This window comes from Sorex fumeus, unplaced genomic scaffold (genome assembly GCF_029834395.1).
Source record: "Sorex fumeus unplaced genomic scaffold, SorFum_2.1 ptg000213l, whole genome shotgun sequence".
Lineage (NCBI taxonomy): Eukaryota > Metazoa > Chordata > Mammalia > Eulipotyphla > Soricidae > Sorex > Sorex fumeus.
This window is the reverse complement of record NW_026606270.1, coordinates 589,805-612,196: the sequence shown is the minus strand read 5'-3', so window position 1 is coordinate 612,196 and position 22,392 is coordinate 589,805. Positions and strand designations below refer to the sequence as shown.

The window sequence follows — 22,392 nt, the reverse complement described above, 5'->3', positions numbered from 1 at the left end:
CAGTGTGCAAGGCCCTCTCCCCTGTCCACTCCGGAGCCAGAGGCACTGACCGCAGGCAGGGAGGCAGACAAGGTCTGCGTGGCCGGCGCTGGGCAGAGCCCTGGTCCTTCCTGCTGGGCAGTGTCCCCGCCAAGGACACAGAGCTCAGGAGGCGAGCGTGTCTGCCGGGGACTCCCGGCACAGCTGTGCCATGGGGGTGTTCCCGGCCACAGTCCCTGCTGGTCACCCTCCCCAGGAGCTGAGACAGGAGGACCGCCCCGGCCCGAGCAGAAGAAAGCAAGAAAGCAGCCAAGAGGCTTCGATGGAAACAGTGAATCTGCCGCCAGGCCACCCCGGCCCTTTCCAAACAGGGGACATCGGGGCTGAGATCCGAAAGGGACGAGGGGGCGGCCAAAGGCCCAGAGAGGTTAAGGCATGGGCTCAAGGTCACACAGCCAGAGGGTGCTCCTTCTCGCCCTCCTGCCGTCCTCCAACCCACTGCTCTGTCTGTGATGCAGGTCCCATCCAGCCACAGGCCCGAAGCACTGTAGGTGCTCTTGTGATCTGCAGCTGCCGCGGATGAGAGGGGAACCAGGGAGCGCCGATAACACTCTGTATGCAGAACGCGTAGCCCCGCACTTAGAACAGGACAGGCCAGTCCGAAGCCTGCCGCCTTAGCTGGGGGCCGTCACCCCAGCTCGGGAGATAACAGCGCAGCAGGACGCGGCCAGCTGAAGCAGGAGAGCAGGACGGGGGAACACAAAAGCCCTCGCTCCTGCAGCTGGGGAGGAGAACGCAGCTTCCGGTTCCTCTGTGCCCCTCCCCGCCTGTGTGCTCCCTCCCCGCACGCACGTGGGCCTCCCACGCTTGGTGACTTTGCTCTACAGTCTTGTATTTGCCCAATGCTCCCCTCCCTCCCAAAGGCCGGGGCCCCCACAGGCAGTGGCCACGGCGATTCCCCGGCTGATGACGCTTCACTGTGGGGAGGCGCCTCATCCCCTTCTCAGCCTCAGGCCAGCTCCACTCTCTGACACAGTGCCCAGGTGCAGCTAAGTGACTGACTCAGGGCTGGACCCAGGGAAATCATTCCTGGGTTGGGCTGGAACCATCTGGAAAGAGACTAGCTTCTTTGCTCGGAGCGGGACTGGGCCACCTCCCCCCAGCTCCCCGGAGTTCCCGCAGCTTGGCAGTTGCACCCACAAACTGCCCCCTGGGCACCGTGTAATCTCATCAGTGGCCAAGAAGAGAGCGACATTGGCCTTACCCATAAGTGAATCTGCTCCATAATCATATTCTAAATTTCAGAATTCCTGCAGCGACCTCTCATGCTCTGTCCCACTCCTGTGCCACAAGCAGCACACAACATTTGTTTGGGTTTAACATACGTGCTTGGAATCTCTTCTACAAGGGCTGCAATGGCTCCAGGATGAAATACAGCAATCCTCACACGCTTTCCTCTTAGGGGGGTGGAAAGGTGCATGGTGGTGGGACTGGTATTTGAATATGAAATGTAATGAATTATTGTGAACAATATTGTAGCACTGCACTGTCACTGTGGCACTCTCCTCCCGTTGTTCATCAATTTGCTTGAGCGGGCACCAGTAACGTCTCCATTGTGAGACTTCTTGTTACTGTGTTTGGCATATCGAATATGCCACGGGGAGCTTGCCAGGCTCTGCCGTGAGGGCGGGATACTCTCGGTAGCTTGCCGGGCTCTCCGAGAGGGACGGAGGAATCGAACCCAGGTCGGCCATATGCAAGTCAAGCGCCCTACCCGCTGTGCTATGGCTCCAGTCGGTGAACAACATTATCAAAGTAAAATGGAGAGAGAGAGAGAGAGAGAGAGAGAGAGAGAGAGAGAGAGAGACAGAGAGAGAAAGAGAGAGAGACTAGCTTTTCCCCCAGGATGGAAGCCTGGAGGCTCTCTTTCTTATCATTGTCTTACGGCCTAATAAGAAGCCAAGTCAGAAAGAACCAGATATGGAGACCAAATCTTAGTAGCTATTTACGCTCCTGGATCCTGCCTTACCTGAAACTCTACCTAGCCCAGGGCTTTGCAATGGCATTTTTTTTTTTTTTGCTTCAGTTCATTTGAGCTGCATTGTTGTTACCTGAAGCCAGAAGAATCCTGGCTGACAGATCCATCCCGCTGGTCGTATGGCGCCTGACATAGTACCATGTACCACATAAAGGCCTGTCACACAAGCAACAAAACAGGTGGCCAGAAAACAGGGCCTCAAAACACACACTCACAGCAGCCCGGAGTTCTAAGGACCACAGGCGTCCCGCTAGGAAGCGAACCTTGCAACCAGGGGACGGTCACAGATCAGGAGGGAATGACCAAACTGTGTTCACTCTTTCCAGGAACCAGAGGCCATGCAGACGCATCCAAGGCAGAGGGAGGAAGGAAAGTGGACCCTTTCCAAGAGACACCGGAAATCCCCCCGTGAGAACAACAAAGCTGGCGTGAAACCATCACGGAGCCCGGGCCCCTCGCTGCTGCAATGAGCCTGGCCGGCCGCTCCAGCCGCCTCCAGAAGGGCTCTGAGCGGCAGCGCTGGCCAAGGTCAAGGGCCCCGGGTTCAAAAAAGTCTCCGAGAATCCCGGGAACCGGCCCTCTGAGCTCCGAGGGAACTGGGCGGTCTATTTTTAGAAGCTGCTTGACTCCAGGTCCATTACCTGGCAGATACGAGCGAAGGGGCGGAACTGGCAAACACGACTTAATTCTCTCCAAGACAGCATCGGCCTGCCAGGTCCCCGTGGGCACCGAGCAGTTCCACAGAACCGCGTCCCCGACGCAGGAAGTCTCACCGTCCTGGTCGCGGGTGTGTGGGGTGGGCAGAAATTGGGGCGCTTGCCTGGTAAGGGGGACCCCCCTCCCGATTCACAGTCACAAGGCCGAGTGCCTTGGCTCAGTCCCTTGGCAAAACGTTGAAGGATGCATCCCTTCCTGGGTGGGGAACCGTGTTGAACCCTGGAGGGATGGGGCATGGCTCTCCACACCCGTGTCCCTGCCACCCTGGCTGGGCTGAGCCTCAAGGGTGGGATGGGGAAACAGAAGCCCCCACTGGGGACACTCAGCACCAAGGATGCCGCAGAGCGGGGATTTGAACCCTGGCCCTCCGGAGTGCCCTGCTCCCTCTGTGGGCCCAGTCTGGCGTCTTGGGCTCATCTCCTTGCTGGGGGGTACGAGGAAGGCGTGAAGGGAAGGTTTCAGGGGAGGAGGGGGGCGGTGGGGCGTGAGGGGGGCAGGGGGAGGGGGACAGACAGCCTTGGAGGATGCAGGGAGAGGAGTTGCGGGCCTCCACACAGCAGCGGGGTGCAGAGGGGCTGTGCAAGGGGGCGGGCGTTCGCCTTGCACTGACCCAGGTTCCAACCCCACCGTCCCAGACAGTCCCCCGAGCCCGCCAGGCTCGATCCTTGAGCACAGAGCCCGGAGGAAGCCAAGAGCACCGCTGGGTGTGACTCAGACACAAAAAACAAAGAAAGAAGTCAGCTGGGGGAGAGGGCGGGCAGGGGAGGAGGAGGACTGGGGACAGGGGGCAGCTGAGGGGCCGCTGGGGAAGGCCGAGGCTGTGGCTCCAGCCTCGGAGGTCAGGTTAAGTCCTCTGGGGCAGAGGGAGCACGGAAGGTGCCGGAAGGGGAGGACTCAAGGCGGAGGCTCGTTTCCTGCCCCGGGGCAGGCCGGAGGCGGGAAGGCCTGATGCAGCAGCTCAGGGCTGAGGGGCAAGGACACAGCCCAGGACCCTGCTCCAACAATGGCCAGGAGATCCCCACCCACCTCGGGGCACCCCTCCAACCCCCACCCTCCAGACACACGCACACACACACACACACACACAAACACACACACACACACACACACACACGCCTCCTCTACTTCTCTCTGCTCAGGCTTCCTGCGTCAACGGGCTGTTCTGTGAGCACAGTCCTGCCCCAGGCCCCTAGCACTGCCCAGCCTGCCCCAGGGCCTTGGCACCACCATCCACTCCAGCAGGGAGCACTGTGGTGCCCGGCCAGCCCCAGGCCCTCAGTAGTACTGGCAAGCCGGAGCACTGTGCCCCGAGTCCACAAGCCTCCCGCTCCCTCTCCCAGGAAAACCGGCCGGATCTGCTCCTTATGGAAAGGTCTTGTTTGAGCACCCCGGCAAAGCCCCCAAGCGCTGCCCCCACACTGCCAGGGCTCCTGCTACCACCCCGGGTTCACGGCTGATGGTGTTACTCGCTCCAGAAGCACATGGGGCTGCAGATCCCCGAGGCGGCCTGGGAGGCAGCATGCGGTCAAGGCAGCACCATCCCTCGGGAACACACACCCTGCCCCAAGGCCCGCGGTGCCACACAGGAAGTGGGTTCAGTTTGCACCGGCTGGTCTCACTCTCTCCCCTGCACGAGTGTCTGTGCGACACGTCCCTGGTCACGCTTCTCTGTGTGCCATCACCCCGCCTGGGCTTGGCTGTTCCCCAACGCTCCCCGCAAGAAGGACTTTGCCCAGCCCAGGAATAACGGCTGCCGGCCGCTGAGCGTTACCACCTCGCCTCAGCAAACCCAATTTCCTGGCAAGCAGCTAACCCAGGTTTGGTCCCCAGTATCGTATACGGTTCCCAGAGCACTACTAGGAGTGATCCCCGAGCACAGATCCAGGAGTCAGCCCTGAGCACCGCCAGGTAAGGTCCCAAACGAGCAAAGCAATCAAACAAATGCAGTGAGACAGCCCTTCACACTGGCAGGAAGGTTCCAACAGCAGCAACTCCACAGCCAGAAGACACCGCAGTGGTGAGGGATGGCGTGCCCAGAGCGTGTGCACCAGCTGGAGTCACGGCCCAGCGGGCCTCCACCCGCCATGCACAGCATCCCCCACGTGAGCCTGCGATTCCATGACTCGATGCAGAGCCTGAAGAACCAAAAGCGGGAACTGGAAGAAGGATTTGCTCCCCCCACGTTCCTAACAGCTTTCTTCGTGTGCTTAAAAGGCGGGCGCAACCTACGTGTCCATGAATGAAGAAACAAACGATGAAACGTGGCACAGACACATCTACGTGCATTCTAGGGCCGGAGGGACAGCTCAGCAGCTGGGCACACGCCCTGATTTCATCCCTGGCACCACCTACCAGGAGTGACCTCCTCCCCCGCACAGAGCCAGGTAAAACCCCAAGTTCTCCTGGTTGCGCTCCAACCCTGCCTCCCCTTCACCTCCCCCCACCAAAAGTAAACCTAGTCAAACATATTTCAAAAAAAAAAAAAGCATGTTATTCAGTCTTCAAACGGAGGGAGGGGCTGGAGCGATAGCACAGCAGGTAGGGTGTTTGCCTTGCACGACGCCGACCCGGGTTCGATTTCCAGCATCCCATAGGGTCCCCTGAGCACCGCCAGGAGTGATTCCTGAGTGCAGAGCCAGGAGGAACCCCTGAACATCGCTGGGTGTGAACCAAAATGCAAAAAAAAAAAAAAAAAAAAGGAGGGAAACTCTAGGGCTGGAGAGAGAGTACAACCGATAGGATACTAGCCTTGCATGCAGCCAACCTGGGTTTGATCCCAGCACCGCATAAGGTCCCCTAAGGAACGCCAGGAGTCATTCCTGAGTGAAGAGCTAGGACTGAGCATCACTGGGTGTGCCCCTCTAAAAGGGAAGGAAATTATGACATATGAGATAAAAAGAATAAACATGATAGATTAAGAGGCTGGAGCAATAGTACAGTGAGTAAGGCGTTTGCCTTGCACGCCGCCAACCAGGGTTCGATTCCCAGCATCCCATATGGTCCCCTGAGCACCGCCAGGACTAATTCCTGAGTGCAAAGCCAGGAGTAACTCCTGAGCATTGCCAGGTGTGACCCAAAAAGCCAAAAAAAAAAAAAGATACACTATGGCTCAGTGAACTAGGTCAGACTTAAAGAACCAACACTGTCTGTACCCTTGCATGAAGTATCCCCAGGAGTCATATTCCTAGAGGCAGGAAGAGGAAACCCCCCTCCCAGGGTAGGGGGAGGGAATGGACAGCTGTTATTCATTGGGAGAGAATTTCAATTTTGTTTCTGGAGACTGTTTATACAATGATGCGACCATATTTCTTACTACTCAACTACACACTTAAAAAATGGCCCAAGTGCTGACTCTGACATTATGTTTGTCCTTTACCACAAATAAAAGCCAATCCCCCCCTCCCCCAGGTGTTTCCTACTCTGGAGTCTGGGCTGTGGGTATCTTCCAAAGCTCCAGTCATGAGAACATACAGCCAGGCCCCACCGCCTAACATCTGGGGAAAATGGAGATTCCATGACCAGGAAATGATGGAGCCTGAAATGCTCGAGACCTTTCATCAGCTATCTGGGGACCCAGGCAGGGCTCCAAAGCACCTCTCTGGACCCCGATATCCTACTTCCTGCCTGTGGGTGAGGAGTCTCACAAGCCCACAGAGCCAGCAGAGGAGGTGGGATTCGTACCAGGCCCCAGGAATATGTCTGTTACGATGTCTTTGGCTCAGGGACCACATCCAACGGTGCTCAGGGATAATAACCCCAGGTGGTGCTCAGCAGACCCTATGTGGTGCCAGGGATTCAACCAGGGCCAACTTCAGGCAGTGCAAGTGTCTTAATCCCAGGACTGCCTGGCCCGGAAAAGTCTTTGAGACACCAGGAAACTCTGATGCAACGAGATTTCCCAGAGGCCTTTGCTCAGAACTCTGGAAGCCTGAGTCCAGGTGCTTTTGCAGGCTGTGATCTCAGGATTTCAGAAAGCACCAGTGCGGGAAGGGGACGTGAAGGCCAGCCAGGAAAGAGATCCAACGGGCAACTATGGGCACCACTGGGCAAGACCTCTGGGTGTCAGTGTGAACCCTCGATGGCGGGGCTACTCGGGGAGGGGCAGTAGCCCCAGTCTCTACTGACCCCCACTGCAGGTCAGGGAGGGCTGACCACCTGCAGCAGGGCTGGATCCCTGTTCTACCCCAAGGTGCTTAACCCACAAAGAGCACGCACCACAGGATGAGAATTCTGCAGAGGCCCTTCTTGGCTTCTCACGAGTGTCAGGAAGGTGAAACACAATGATGACAGGCAGTTAAACCACCGTTATCCAGGGTTTCTGCACGCCAGGCCCGTGGGAGTAGTATGTCTCCATCAGCCACAGGCGCGGTGCTTCTAAGAGGCAGGGAAGGGACCACAGCTCAGAGAGGCGCACACGGTCAGTGCACAGAGCCAGACTCTGATCTTGGGGCATCCCGTTCTGTCTGAAACCGGGGCTCCCGGCGCCAACGCGCGCAGACCCAGGAAGGACACGGAGTGCCGGTCTGGACTGGGGCTGCAAGCACGTTAGGTCTCTTCCAGTTCATTAAGCTTTGGCCAAACTGCTCATTTGGCCACCGCTTTCCCTTCCTAAGCACTTTCATGTTCCTTAGCCTATCGGAGGCTTTCAGAGCCCTGGAGATGCCAGCTGCCGACTGTTCCAGGTCAAACATTCTGGAAGAACAGCCCTGAGCCTGGAAGAGGCGTGGCATCGGGAATGGTCCCTGGGTTTTCCACTCACTTGCCACATGGTGCAGGCAACCGATGAAGCATCTCCCAGTAGCCCGTAGGAGGTCAGTATCCTGGATTCGTGAAGCGAGGCCTCAACGCCCTACACGCCTATTCATAACCTGATCTAAAGGGCAGCCCTGCCAGGGGGCAGAACACCACCTTCATTTACACATCAGGGACAGGAAGTTTCAGGCGCTGAAATCATTCAGAGCTAGAAAGTAGCAGGGCTGAGATTCAATCTCCGATCTGTGAGTCCCATGGGCCCATCAGCCAGGATTCCACATCTCCAGGGATCAAGGCCAGCAACCCAGGATAGAGCCAGGCCCTGGAAGTGCCTCGGCCTGATACCTCATGGCCTTGAAGGACCCCATGGATTCGGAGTCCCCTCATTCCCCGCACTCCATGACATCCATGAATGTCCCCAACTCAGGTGAAGGGAGCAGGATTGGCATGAAGTGCCCACGGGACCAGCAGTGGTCCTACCCTTGGTTCTAACTAGGACACGTGGTGACTGGGCTGCGGCTGGAACACAGGAATCCAGGGCTAACACTAGCACTGACCTGGTCATTTATTGGCTGTTACTGGGCACTGAGTTATACTCTTTATGTGTGTGTGTGTGTGGGGGGGGCTAGGTAGGGGACTAGGGCCACAGCCAGTACTGCTCCCAGTACTGCTCAGGTGTTACTCCTGGTTCTGTGCCCAGAGATCACTCCTGGCGGTGCTCAGGGGTGACCAGGATTGCACCCAGGTCAGCCACGTGCAAGGCAGGCGTCCTACCCACCGTACTGGCTCGGGCCTAATGGCTCTACTAGGGGGCTCGGCCAGACGCTCATTTCCGAGGTGGGAGCACTGTAGCACTGTCCTCCCGTTGTTCATCGATTTGTTCGAGCAGGTCCAGTAACATCTCCATCGTGAGACTTCTTGCTACTGTGTTTGGCATATCGAATAGGTCACGGGTACCTTGCCAGGCTTTGCCCTGGGGGCAAGATACTCTCAGCAGCTTGCCGGGCTCTCCCAGAGGGGCGGAGGAATCGAACTCGGGGCCACCTGCAAGGCAAATGCTATCCCTGCTGTGCTACCGCTCCAGCCCCGAGGTGGGGAAAAAAGAGTCAAAAGAGGAAGGAAAGTTTCGCAGGGGCCTAGTCCTGGGGAGAGCACGTGACCTGGTCAAGCCCAGTGGTATTGAGATGGGGGGGCGGGAATATGAGCACATGATCTGGCCCTGACCAATGGAGTGTTAAGGGGGTACCGGTTGTGTGAGCACCTGACCTGGTCCTGACCAATGGGGTACTAAGTGGACAAGGGCGCCCCTCTCAGGGCACGAGCAGAATGCAGGTGAGCTGCTGGGCGTTGGTGCTGGGACAGGAAGCTTCACACCTGGCCACCAGCCCACCTGCAAGAGTTTGAAGACAAGGAAAGAATCTAGCATCCTGAGCGTGTCTCTGAGCCCTTCGCCTGCAACCAGCTTCCTTGGAAACTCCTGCCAGCCGGATGGTGGTTCTTCCTCCTCCTGAAAGCCCCCGTGGCCTGCAGCCCAGAGTGGACGGCGGCCTGCTGGGAGGAGGCTTCTGGGACACAGCGGTGATCAGGTGCCGCCCCTCCTGGCCGGGCCCCCTCAACTGGTCCACTGGGAAATCAGGCAATGAACTCGGGGACGTTTCAGGGAGCGGAGACTCCCGGCCCGGCCAAACCCGTCCCTTCTCTTCCTGAGCTCGCGGAGAACGAGGAAGCCCGGCTGTGGCCCCTCCACCCCGCCCTCCGTCGGGGCTGACCCCAGCCTCCCGGCAAGAATCAATCACATGGTCTTTCGCTAATGGATTTTGATTTTCACTCCCCTAACAGCAAAGGCTCGGGGCCTGCGCTTGGGTTTTTTCTCTGTTGCCAGAACAGCCCATCAATTATTCACAGCACAGCTCAGCCTCCTGCCTGCCCTGGGAAGGGAGAGTGTGCAGCACCCAGCGACCCGGCTCGGGGCAGGACGCACCCCGCTTGGCGCCTCAGGCTAAGCCCCTCTTATACCGGAGCATAAACGTTGGCCCAAGATGTTGACAGATGTGATTTCCCGGTGACCCTGCAAAGACGCCCTTAAATCTGCTGGCCTCTGGGCAGACACTGACAAGTTGGGCCTGGACCCAGGTCAGCCCCACGGCCCATTTATCTATGAATTCTGTGGGTGCTGAGGCCTCCAAGCTGGGCGAAGAGTGGGCACAGCCAGAGCCCAAGGGTCCAGGGGAAGGAGTGACCTCTACAAGCCCTGGGCCACAGTGCTGTCCACTGCTGGCCTGGGCCTCCTTGGAGACAGGCGCCATGACGGGCACTGGGGACAGAGAGGGGAATGCGGGCAGGGCTCACTTCCCTCCCGTGGGGGAGGAGCAAATGTCATTTCAGATGGCATTTCTCTTCTCCACAGGGGAAGGCAGGGCACAAGGTATGGAGAATAAGGGAAGGCTGTTCTAGACAGGGGCCAGCAAGATCCTTCTAGAAGAGGCTCTCGGTAGCCAGGAAGAGGAACAGCCAGGCCGTGTGGGCAAGAGTAGTCTGGGTGACAGAACAGCAAGCACAAAGGTCCTGAGGTAGGATTAAGCCTGACGGTTTAGGAAACAGTCAGAAGGCAGCCAAGCTGGAGCTGGGGGACCCAGAGCAGAGGCCCGAGAGGTCAGGAGAGCTGGATTTACCAGGATCTGGCTTGCCCTGGGGGAAACGCTGGCGTTTTATTCTCTGTGACGAGAGAGAAGCCACTGGAGGATTTTAAGACGTGATCCCACCCATCTGCAGTTTGAAAGGCTCATGCTGGCTGCTGTGTGGGCAAGGAGGGCAGGGGCACAGGTGGGAGCAGGCTCCCGGGGGACGGGGAGACTTCAGATTCCCCCGAGTTTGGCTTTCCTGTTCCTGTCGGCTGCTGTGTGACCTTAGGCAACTTACTTAACCTCTCGGAGCCCTCCCCATCTGCGAGGAAGGTGGACAGCAACCAAGTGGGCGAGCTCTCCTTGACCCAAAGCTGCTGGGGGATCCAGGGCAGCGAGCGTCTCTCTAGGGGGCCCAGGAGCCTCCCCCCTCCCCGCGCCAACCTCCGGCTGCCACCTCGCCGGCACTGTCCATCTGTCAGGGCTGTGAGTCTGCAGCCAGAGCTGGGATCACGGAGCGGTCACGGAGCGCCTCCCTGCCAGTGGATTAGCCCAGGGGAGAGAGGAAGTTGTTTATTCCCCAGAAGTGCCTTTCTTGAGCCTGAGCTGCACTCGGGCTGCCAGATGCCAACCCAAACACGGCCCTTCGTCTGCGTCTTCTCCAGGAGGGGGACCTGCCCCCTCCCAGCCCTGGACTCTCTCTCGGATCTCAGGCAGCAGACAGCGGGGGAGAGAGAGAGACCCGCCTGGATCCAAGTGGGGGAGGGGGGCTGGGGGGGGGAGGGACCCGTGTCAGGCCTGGAAATAGCAAAGTAAGTCTGTTGAGCCTCTAAGCGGGTTAGGGGTGAACAGCTCCGTCTTGAGAGACTCTCTGTAGGTGCAAACCCGGGCAGGATTCTGACCGGAAGCGACTCACAGTCTCAGAAAAAAAAAAAAAGGAAACCAGGCCCACGAATCTCTGAGTTCTCTCTAGGGTTGACAGGGAAGGGAGGAAACGTCTTCCTTCCTCCTGCCAGCCCCCATTTCTGCACCCCTGCCCCAGGAACCTCTCCTTGGGCTGCCGGACATGGGGAAAGGGGCCCCTGGCCCCTTTCAGACCCTGTCCTGCAGGAGGATCCTCAGCCAGGGGCTTCCCAGGTCACCAGGCTTCCTAAAAGAGAGGCGGGTGGGGGGCTGGAGCGATAGCACAGCGGGGAGGGCGTTTGCCTTGCACGCGGCCGACCCGGGTTCGATTCCCAGCATCCCATGGGGTCCCCCAAGCACCGCCAGGAGTAATTTCTGAGTGCACAGCCAGGAGTAACCCCTGTGCATCACCGGGTGTGACCCAAAAACGCAAAGGAAAGAGAGAGAGAGAGAGAGAGAGAGAGAGGTGGGCGGGTGAGCTGGGTAGCAGCTGAGCAAGAGCAGGAGGGCAGAATGTGGGTCTTCTGCCCCATCCCTCCAGCCTGGACCCTGCACGCCTCTCCAGGCCCAGTTCTCTCCAGGGAAGCTCTGTTCAACACGGTTTTTCCAACATGATCTTCCTGAGTTCCCAATACTGGTGCTTCTCTTGTCTGGGCCCCCTGACCTCACAGAAACCTCTCCCATCACAAGGGACACAGTGTAGCCCCAGACCGCTCCAGTCCAGCCTGACACGCAGAACTCACTCGCTCACCCATGAAGCATCCTGCCAGGCCCCCAGCCCACGTCTCTCTCGGCCCCAGAGCACCCGGCCTCGCAGCTCAGCCCAGCCCACCAGTGACATTCCTGCCTCCTTCTCCTGCTTTATTTTTTCACATCGCCTCATTTTTTTTTCCCCCTCTCCCGTTTGGAAATCTGCATCCTCTTCCCACAGTCACGGCGTCTTTACAAGCTGCAGCAAACCATCCTTGGAATAAACTCTCCGAATAAATAAAGAACAAGCCAGGAAGAACCGGGCGCCCACCGGCTTCTCCACCCGCCGCCTGTGACGCGGGGCAGGCGGGCGCACCCCACCCCGGCACCGGTCCCGTACTTCAGCTAAAAGCCTGGCAGTGTCCCCAGGTCCTGCAGGCACGTGGGCACGCGAGCTACTTTCTTCCCCTCCCTGGAGCAGAGTGAGGGGGTGCCCACTGGAGGGGTCAGCACCGACCGAGGCCCCACCCACCCAGCCCGGGTCCGGGTCTGCCCGCCACCAAAGGGAACAGTGACGTCGGCGATCCCAGCCTCAGCTCCCTTCCACCCTGTCGGGGCTTCTGGCTCCTCTCTGCGCCCTTTCGGGTATTTCAGGGCCCAGGGTCCTGCGGTGGGCTTTCGGTCTTAAGTCGAGACTTGAAACCACCCTTTTCCTCCAACAAAACGGGGGTCGCCGCGAACCGTCGGCTGGAACGACACACAGGTTTCCGGAGGGGAAGGGGCGCTCCCTCCAGCCCCTCGGTCCCGGGGGTTAGCTAAGCCAGAGTTCCGAGCCACGCGGACCTCCAGCGGACCTCCAGGCGCCCCCTCCGCGAAGCCTCCCCTCCCCCACCCCGCCGGCTCACCTTGGCGGCCACCGAGGAGTTGGGCTTCTCCAAGAGGTCCCAGAGCTTCTTGCGCTTCTCGGCGCAGCACGTGTTGTCGAACTCCTCGCCCTCGCGCTCCCGCAGCGTCTCGGCCTCGCGCTTGAGCTCCTCGTTCATCTGCTCCTTCTTCTGGTGGTAGCGCGCCTGGCAGCAGGACTCCAGGTAGATCTCGTCGATGCCCCAGTAGTCGAGCTCCTGGCTGAAGCTGAGCGCGCACATCTCCTCCATCATGTGCAGGCGCCCGGTGCGGTAGAAGTTGAGGATGGACGTGAAGGCGCCCGGGTGGCGGTCGAAGAAGTACTCGTTGTCGTCGAGGCTGTAGTCGTCGCACACCTCGAGCAGGGAGTCGTGCGTGTTGCAGTCGCGCAGCTTGCCCAGGCGCGTGCGGGGCAGGCGGTCCAGGGTGCGCCAGAGCACCTCGTGTGCCAGCCCGCCCACGTTGAGGCGCACGCGGCGCGAGCACGCCTTGCTGCGCACGATCTCCATGGGCTCGGGCGGCAGCGAGCTGGTGGAGCGCGAGCCATGCTTCGTCATGCCCGCCGGCATCGCTGGTCCGGCCGCCCCCGCCCCCCCTGCCCCCCGAGGCCGCGGTCACGGGGACGCCGAGGTGGCCGCTGCGGGGGCGGGGGGCCGGGAGCGCTGCTGCGGGCAGCCGAGAGCGCAGGGGGCCGCGCGGGCGCGCCTCACCGCCGGCCTCTCACCTCCATCCCGACGGCTGCGGGCCAGAAAGCGGGACGCGGGTCAGCGAGTGGCCCGGCGGGCACCGCCCCGCGCCACCTCCCCGCCCCCGGCGCGCGCGCCCGCCCGCCCGCGCCGGCCTTGACCTTCCCCGCGCTTAAGCGGCTCAGGCGCGGGGAGGGCCCCCCCCGCCCCAAAGGCCGGGCGCTGTCTTTCCTGCGGGTGCTGAAGTCCGCCCCATCTGGGCACCGGAGGAGGGGCCGCGGCTCCCTGCCCGGGCGGGAGAAGGGCCCCCCGGAGGCACCCGGGAGGCCCCACCCCGGCCGCCGCCGCCCGGACCCACCCCGCCGCCCGGGGCGCTGTCCGCCCCTTCGAGTGCTGAAACCCGCGGCTTTCTGGGGCTCCCCGTCGAGGCCCAGGCCACCGGGAGGATGGGGGGGCGGGGGCGCTGCTTGGAAAAACTTTCCCTCCCCCTCTATAAAATAAGTCCCTCCCCCCCTAAAAAAAAAAAAGAAGACTTCTCTTTTCCTGCTTCCGAGATCATTAGGATTTGAGGATCAGGGGGTGGCAATGAGTTTGCTTTTTTCCAAAGCCCTGAAAGGTCGCGGGGAATGTGCGGGGCGGGTGTGTGTGTGTGTGCAGGTGCCAACCTGTCGGAGGTCACGACAGACGGGGTGCTCACGACATTCTCGCTGTCCCGGAGCGACCCCTCTCCCCCAGCCGCGGGAGCACGGCTCCAGCCATCAAATGCGCCCTGAAGGCGTGAAGCCCAGCGCGGGTCCCGCCCCTCCCTCCGCACCCCAACCTCACCGCAGGAGGGGCGCGCGCAGTCCTAGGACTCCACCTGCCCCGTCCTCCTCCCCCCCCCTCCTCCTCCCTCTTCTTCCTCCTCTCCCTTCTCTCCTCCCCACCTCCTCCCCGCCGCCTCCCCTCCTCCTCCTCCTCTTCCTCCTCCTCTCCCTCCTCTTCTTCCTCCCCTTCCTCCCCCTCCTCCCCCTCCTCCTCCTCCTCCTGCTCGCTCCTCTTCTGCTATGGCTTTTTATAACTCTGGGTTCTGCGCCTTTCCCGGGGCTTGGAAGGGAAGGGGTGGGGGAGGTGGGAGGCGGGGAAACGGGCTGAATTTTCTGGCCTTTTCAAAACGTGCCCTCCTCCGGCTGCGCACTGGTGATCGCTGGGGCTCCCCCGAGCCCGAGCCCCTCCGGCGGCGGCGGCCGAGGCTCACGCCCTCCCTCCCCGCCGCCCGCCGCCGGGAACGCGCCCCCCGCCCCCGCCCCCGCCCCAGGCCCCAGCCCGGGCCCGCGCGCCCCCCGCCCCCAGCCCCCCGAGCCCGGCGCCCCGGGGCCCCGCAGAGCGGCAGGCCGAGGCGCGGCGGGCGGGTCCCCCCTGCGCGTCCCCGCCGCGGCACTTACCCCCAGGGCGGCCGCCTCCCGGGGCCAGGGACCGCGCATCGCCCCGGCCGCCCGGGCGCCCCCGCCCGCGGGCAGCGGCGGCCCCGGGGCCGGACTGGGCCCGGCCTACGCGGGCCGGGCGGGCGACGCGCCGGGGCCGCGGGCAGCGCGGGGCCGGGACGGGCTCCCCGGGGCCGGGGGCGCGGGCGGCGGGACGGGCCCGGGCGGCGCCGCCGGCTCCTCCTCCCGCCGCGGCGGCTGCTCCCGCGGCGGCGTGGACGCGATCAACAAGTCGGGGCTGAGCTCCGGCTCCGCTCGCGCCGCGGTTCTGTCCCGCACTTCGGAGCGCCCGGAGTCGGGCACCGAGGCGGACGGCGCCACCTGCGGGTCGCCGGCGCGCGCGCCGCTTAACTCCTGCCTGCCCGGCCCCGCGGGGGGACGCCGGCGGGCCCCGCGCCGCCCGCCCGGGACCCCGCCGGCCGCCCGGGTCCCCGCCGCGGCCGCCCGGGCGCGGTCAGCGTGCGGGCCGAGCGTCCGCGCCGGGCAGGGCGGGCGCGCGCGCGGGCCGGGCATGGAGCCGGCCGAGGGCCAGCCGCGAGAAAGTCTCGCTCGGAAGATGTCACTCTGGGATGGGCGCTGGAGGGGGCGGGGTGTGTGTGAACCGGAGGGGGGAAACGGCGAGGGAGGGACGGGGCGGGGGGGGGGGGGCAGCAGACGGAAAATTTCAATAACCCTTGCTTCCCCGGGCTTCCACTCCAGGTTCGCCAAACCCGAATTCCGGCATCTCCTTCCTGCGCAAAGGCGGACCCCCCAACTCTGGAATCGTCGGCAGATGAACAGGCAACGCGGCAGTCGGTGGGGAGGGCTAAGAAAATAAAAGAAAACGGAGCAGGGGGGACGGCGAGAAGAAAACGGGGGAGAATGGGAGCCTGAGGGGCCAGTTCATGCCTAGAACCCAGACCCCCCCTCCTGCCAAGCTCAGCATTCAGCGCTTCCTCGGCCAGGGCCAGCGCCCCGCTGAGGCCCCTGTTCCGGGGGGAGACAGAACCCAGTAATGCCTGGAAATGAGTATCCATGGAGCAGACACAGTTATCAGGCTAGAGCAAGGAAGCTGTCACGGGGCCCCACAATTGCTCACTCTCGCGGCACACATGTACCGCATGATGAATAAACAGGTGTCAGCGACACAGCTCTGTCCCCAACCTCCCCTCCCCACACCCCTCCAGGTCCTGAAGGAGAAAAAGTAGGTAGGAACCACAGGGCCCCAAGGTAAGTTCTTCGCCTCCGGCATCCTTCTCTTTCTTTCTGAAAGTGAGACATTTGTTTCCATAGAGATCCATAATATTTGTACAGACGACTGTTTGTACATAATATATGGCTGCATAGTTTTAATCTGTTTACTTCTCATGGCTTCATCATTAGGAACCTTGTCCAAGATGCCATCATCTCACGGAGCAGAGGCCTGGCGCGGCGGCTAACCAGCTTCCCCCATACAGGAAAGACACCCCATCCCCCACAAGCACACACACACACACACACACACACACACACACATACACGCACACACACACACTTCAAAGAATCTTCCAGGCCAGAATGTTCGTAGAGCCAAGGCTGAGAAGTTCTACATTCATTTATTATTAGGCAAAGGCCTTTCCTGGTCTGGAGCAGCTCCTGCTCTCCGCCCGGCGTTAGTGGGTGTCCATCATGTGCCAAGCACTACTCTATCCCCAGGACACTGGTCGGGCACTTGCTTTGCACGCAATCGACCTGTGTTTGATCCCCAGCACCACACAGGGTCTCCCAAGCCCTGTGAGGAGCGGCCCCCTGAGCCCAGAGCCAGGAGTAAGGCCTGAGCATCTCCAGGTATGACCCCCAAAACCAAACCAAGGCAGGGGGGGAAAGGAAGAAACCTGAATAAGATACACCTCAGAGCCCGGAGAGGCCAGGGTGCAGGAGGGAACACAGAAATTAGGTTTACAAAGAGCAGGGTAATTGCCTTCCTCATCTTTTCTAAGCTACCTTATGTAGCTTTTATATATATATATTTTTTTTTTCCAAAAGAATGGCGACTATGTCATGTGGCTCCAGCCTTTTGGGATTCCCGTAAGCAACAGTTCTGACCACTTTGCACTTGCGTGGTTTGGTGCCCACAGTACTTTTTCTCTTCATCTGCGTCACAGTTTCACATCAGAGGAGTTTACAGCCTGGTTTCTGGTTCTCTCCAAGAATGAGAGAAGCTCGTGCACGAGGTGGGCCCGGCCTTTCTGGGTTAGAATGGCTGTATCTGCACAGCCACATTGGTCCTGGCCTCCACAGGCCCTTCGCGGCTCTCCAGTTCTCAGTGGCCACCACTTGTCCCGAAGACCCCCTTTCCAGCCCCTTTTCTCATCTTCCTCACTTGCCCGGCTCGTGTGTGTACATTTAAGCCTTTGCTCCTTGCAAACAACAGCCAGAGAAGTCTAAGGAGGTGCTGTAATCTGTTTCCCCAGCACTGCACAATGCTCCACTTGCAATGCTTGTCTTCTCAAGAAAAAAAAATTAAAAAGATTATCAGCTATTTGAAAAGCACCTGGCCTTCATTTTTTAGAACTTCCTGCTACCCTGAGAGGTGAGGAGAGAAATTCAACTGAGCATAAAACAGAACCTATCTGTGTCATAAGGGCTCCCGGATCGGGGCTGGAGCAATAGCACAGTGGGTAGGGCGTTTGCCTTGCATGAGGCCGACTGGGTTCGATTCCCAGCATCCCATGGGGTCCCCCCAGCACCGCCAGGAGTAATTCCTAAGTGCATGAGCCAGGAGCAACCCCTGAGCATCACTGGTGTGACCCAAAAAGCAAAAAAAGAAGGGGAGGCTCCTGGATCTAGCCACACCTGAAGCTGCATTTCCTGTACTCTCCAGTTATGTGAAGTGCTAAGAACCCCCCCTTTCGTAGGGCCACTCCAACCCGTGTTCTGTCTGGCAGTGCTTGGGCCAGGGGTGCAGGCCTGGCAGTGGTACACAGGGGCCACCAGGGCTGCACCCGATGGTGCTCAGGGGCCCAGGCAGTGCCAGGAACCCATCGCAGGCCCGTGCTCCGTCTCTGTACTAGGCGTGTGCTCCGTCACTCGAACTGCCCCCTAGGTCCCCCCCCTCTCCCCAAACCAGATAAAGTTGTGATTTTGTTTTTATGGCCCTAAAAGCCCATAACAGCAATTCTGTTTCCACTAATAGAAGTTTACTGTCCCTTTACAGTGCACTTAAACAGGACCAGAAGAAAATGAACTTAGAGGAGGGGAAAAAAAAAAACAACACAACTTGGAATGTTCTATGGAGATGGATCCCCCACTAAGAGTACAAGGGGCTGAAGCGTGGTAGAGCACTTCTCCTGCGTGCGGCCGACCGGGTTCCACACCGGTACCCCATAGGGTCCCCCCGAGCACCACCCAGAGTGATTCCTGAGTGCAGAGCCAGGAGGAACCCCTGAACATCATCAGCTGTGGGCCCAAAACAAACAACAACAAAAAATTCAAGTATAACCACCTCGTTTGGGGGTGGAGGAGGCCCAGCCTGGGGCTCAACGCAAGGTGCCAAGGTTAGAATGCTACTCAGGCCCAGAGTCCCGGAGTGTGCCCAAGCCACCGGGCAGTGCTCAGGAGCCCCCAGGGCGATGCCCAGCCGTGCCCGGGGACCACACGCAGTTCTGCGAACGGAACCAGGGTCGGATGAGTGCAAGGATCCACCTTAACTCTCCCACCACCTCGATGGGCCCACAGCCTCCTCATTTTTTTTTTCTTTTTGGGGTCACACCCGGCGATGCACAGGGGTTCCTCCTGGCTCTGCACTCAGGAATTACTCCTGGTGGTGCTTGGGGGACCCTGTGGGATGCTGGGAATCGAACCCGGGTCGGCCTTGTGCAAGGTAAACGCCCTACCCGCTGTACTATCTCTCCAGCCCCCCAGCCTCCTCATTTCTATAGGTAAAGTCCCTCGCTCTACATCCGGGGAACCGCTCAGGTCCTCCTCTGGCCCGTTGCCCGCCGGGAAGTTTCGATCTTTCCTCCCCGAGGCTGGGTGAGGTCAAGTGGGCCCAGCCTGTCCCTGTAAATACAAGTGACTCCCAGCCCAAACTGCTGGCAAGAAGCGTGTCCGTTGGCCGTCCTCTGCGCGCGCTCCCAGGCCCGGCCATGACTTATTCATAGCCCCGCTGAGTGTCCTGCTCCGGTTTCTCAGCGCTCCTGGGCAGGAAGCAAGGCTAATTAATCCCCTCGGCCCAGTCCCCGGACCCCTGAGGAGGAATAATTGCTTTATGTGGGTGGCGGGGAATCTTTATCTCTGAGTGGATGTCACTTACGACATCTGCTCCCCACCCACCCCCACCCCCACCGCCCACCCGCCGGCACCCACTTCCCTCCCTGGCTATTCTGACGCTGACAGGGGTCACAGATGACTCATGCTGCTCCGGGGGGCGTGGAGGGGGGTGGTACATCAGGGCACCTGGACGCAGCGTCTGCTGTGTGAGTGCGGGGGTGGGGGGTCGAGCGTCATACTCATTGACGTGGTGCTCGCGAACCTTCTAAGGACAACTGCCCTTGCCCCTGTTCCAGCAATTTTCCCGTCCGCTCGGACCCTCATCTTCCTGCCGTGGCTCTGGCGTTGATAAACTGGGCTTCAGCGCTGCCTGCCCAGGGTGCTGGAGCGGCTGATGAGATCGGGTGTTTCCTGTGCTGAGGGCTGTGCCCACATCCCTGGCAGCTGTAGTACAAACAGCCAGTCCTGACATTAGTGTCTGCGTTCCGGGCGCCATATGCAATGCTTCTTATGTGAGGTGTTGGAGATTCTTTCAGGCTCTCACCCCTGGGTGGGGACTTAGAGAAGACCTACGAACCAAGGGTGAGTGCTCGTTGGTGGCCTGGTGGTGTCCTACTCTAGTACTTGGTTGATTATCTTGATCAAGCCTGGGGGTTCCTGACCCAGGATCCTGGTAGATGGATGAGCCTGGTATATGGACCGACCCCAACATTTTTGTCCACTCTTCTTCCCATTTTTTACACATCACCGACCTATCAATCCAGCCATCCACTTATACATCCACATAGGCAACCACCAAACTGTTCATCTACACACCCACCCGTTATCTACCTACTCACCCACTGACCCATGATCTCACCCACTTACTAATCCATTTGTTTCCATTATTCTTGCATTTCATCCATTAGCCATCTTTCTGCCCATTCATTTACTCACCTGTGCATTTATGGACCCATCTACATATATATACATATATATATACCATCTGTCTACCCACCCACCCGCCCACCCATCTATGCGTTCACCCATCCCTGTGCCTTACAACTATTCTGTGCACTCCAGATATTCATGCCACTAACCACTTCTCACTGCCCTCAGCCACCCACCCACCCACCCACCAGCCCACCCACCCGTGAGTGTACCCACTTACTCAACCATCCCCACCCACATGCCACCTAACTCTTAGGAGCTTTGCTTTCTAGAATGCTCTGCTCGAAGCCTGAGCCGCATCTCTGGAGGACATGTGGGTGCCATGGGTGATGGGAACCCGGCAGATGTCCCAACAAGCCTCCTGTGGCCGGGCTTGGCCGAGCCACTGAGCCCCAGGTCCTGTGGGCAAACACTGCGGCGCTGTGGGCGGGCGAGGGAGGACCTACTGGGGCACAGGGTCCCCTCAGAGTGACCAGAGGCAAACTAATATCCCTTCCCCACCAATGAGGGGGGAAACTCCAAAATGCAGAAAAAAGTGCGAGTCAGCAAGAGGAGGGAATCAAAGCCACCGGCATCCAGAGCTAATTAACAGATTCTCCTAAGATAATATTTCATTAAAATCCAGCTCTGGCCTCTGGGGGCCGCTGCCTGCCCCCGCTGCCCTTGTCCACCCTTGCCGAGCTCCGCTGTCGCCTTTCCTGTCTCCCTTCCCCCCCCCCGCTTTAAACTTCCTCTCACCCAGTGCTCGGGGCGGCAGTGCACCCCAGGGCCCCCGAAACACCACCAGAGCTAGGAGTGTCCCCCGAGTCCCACCAGGGATGGTGTTCCAAAGTCCTAGACCCGCTTCAGATCCTCGCTCACTTCTTGTCCAGACAGAACAACAGACACGCCCATTTAGCCACTCTGTCCCTGTGGCCCCAGTTCCGAGGTGCCACCAAGCCATGTGGTCTGCTGGCAACGGCTCGGGCTGAGCAGAGCCCCTTGTCCCCCTGCAGCTCACCTTCCAGACACGGGGCAAACCAGCTCAGAGGGCAACGGCCAAGGGAACAGGAACATAATAGGAGACTGACACCTAGGGACAGTAGAGATAAGGGCCAGGAGGATCGCTCCACGGCTTGGAAGCCGATCTCATGTGCTGGAGGAAAAGGCAGCTGGGATGGAGAAGGGACCACTAAGTAAATGATGCTTGGAGGGCTCGCTTGGGATGGGAGATGCGTGCTGAAAGCAGACTATGGACCAACCATGATGGCTGCTAAGTACCTGTGTTGTGAATCATATCACCCAGAAGGAGAGAGAGAAGGTGCCTGCCACAGAGGCAGGGGACTGGGGGAAGGGATGGCTGGCGGGATACTGGGAGCAACTGGTGATGGAGAATGGGCACGGGTGGAGGGATGGGTACTCGAACATTGTATGACCAAAACATAATCATACAAGTTTGTAAATCTGTAATTGTATCTCACGGTGATTCATTAAAATTTGAAAAAATTAAAAAACAAGAAGTGGAGCGTGGGGACGACCGCCTCAGGTTCAGGGTTCCAGGAGGCTCCGTGAGGTTGAGCTCAGACACTTGAGGGTCAGCGCATCCCTGAGAGGCTGGGGGCGGGGATGAGCAAGCCCGGGGGGACAGAGACGCAGTGAAGGCGGTGTGACGTGGGCTATGCACCACAGCATGGCATGGACCGAGGAGGAGAGGTGATGAAGGTAGAAAGAGCTCGAGAACAGGGCAGGGGGCGTGGAGGAAAGTCTGAGCTTGGTGTCAAGTGCATGGAAGAGTTGTTAACGGGTGTGCTGGACCCGGATGGACCCTGAAGCCCGTCGCCCCCTGTAGGCAGGAGAGACAACCAATGGTGCTTTGATTTGGGAGGGTTTGTCAGAAGCTGCTTCCCTCTGCTCCCCGGGGGGTGAGGGCAGGGGGTGTCTCTCTGTCATAAGCTGGGGGACGGAAGGACACAGAACCAAGCATCTTGCTGCGATGAAGTTTTACTCTTTCTTTCCCTCCTCCCCTCCCTCCTCCCCTTCCCTCATCTTCATCATCACTGTGTTGCAATGATGGGGGTGGAGTCTCTCATCTTCCTGGTTGCAGTGCAGTGCTTGTGGGGGTGCGTGGGGTCGCACATCAGGCTGGGGTGCTGGCACACTCGGCCGCGGCGCTCACCGAGGTCTGTCCTTGAGTGTTTTGTTTTTGTTTTTTTTGCTTTTTTGGGGTCACACCTGGAGACGCTCAGGGGTTCCTCCTGGCTCTGCACTCAGGAATTACTCCCGGCGGTGCTCGGGGAACCCTATGGGATGCTGGGAATCGAACCCGGGTCGGCCGCATGCAAGGCAAACGCCCTCCCCTCTGTGCTATCGTTCCAGCCCATCCTTGAGTGTTTACAGGGAGTTGTGCTTGATCCAAGCACACGTGTCTCGGTGGTGCTCACACCTGCTGGCCAGGCTCACGCTCCCTGGCCCTGGCTCTCACACATCTTTCAGGGCTTGAC

The 22,392-nt window shown here is 59.8% G+C and overlaps 1 protein-coding gene across 1 annotated transcript in view; it reads right to left on the bottom strand.

The window, feature by feature from the left end:
• Positions 1 to 14,840, bottom strand: part of KCNB1 (potassium voltage-gated channel subfamily B member 1) — an 82,539-nt gene extending 67,699 nt beyond the window's left edge. Inside the window, exons 1-2 of the mRNA XM_056108472.1 lie at positions 14,714 to 14,840; positions 12,606 to 13,341 (exon numbers count right to left, since the gene is read on the bottom strand). Of these exons, the coding sequence (XP_055964447.1) occupies positions 12,606 to 13,172 (567 nt within the window). The 5' untranslated portion in view covers positions 13,173 to 13,341; positions 14,714 to 14,840. The remainder of the gene's footprint in view (positions 1 to 12,605; positions 13,342 to 14,713) is intronic.
• Between the last annotated feature and the right edge of the window lie 7,552 nt (positions 14,841 to 22,392).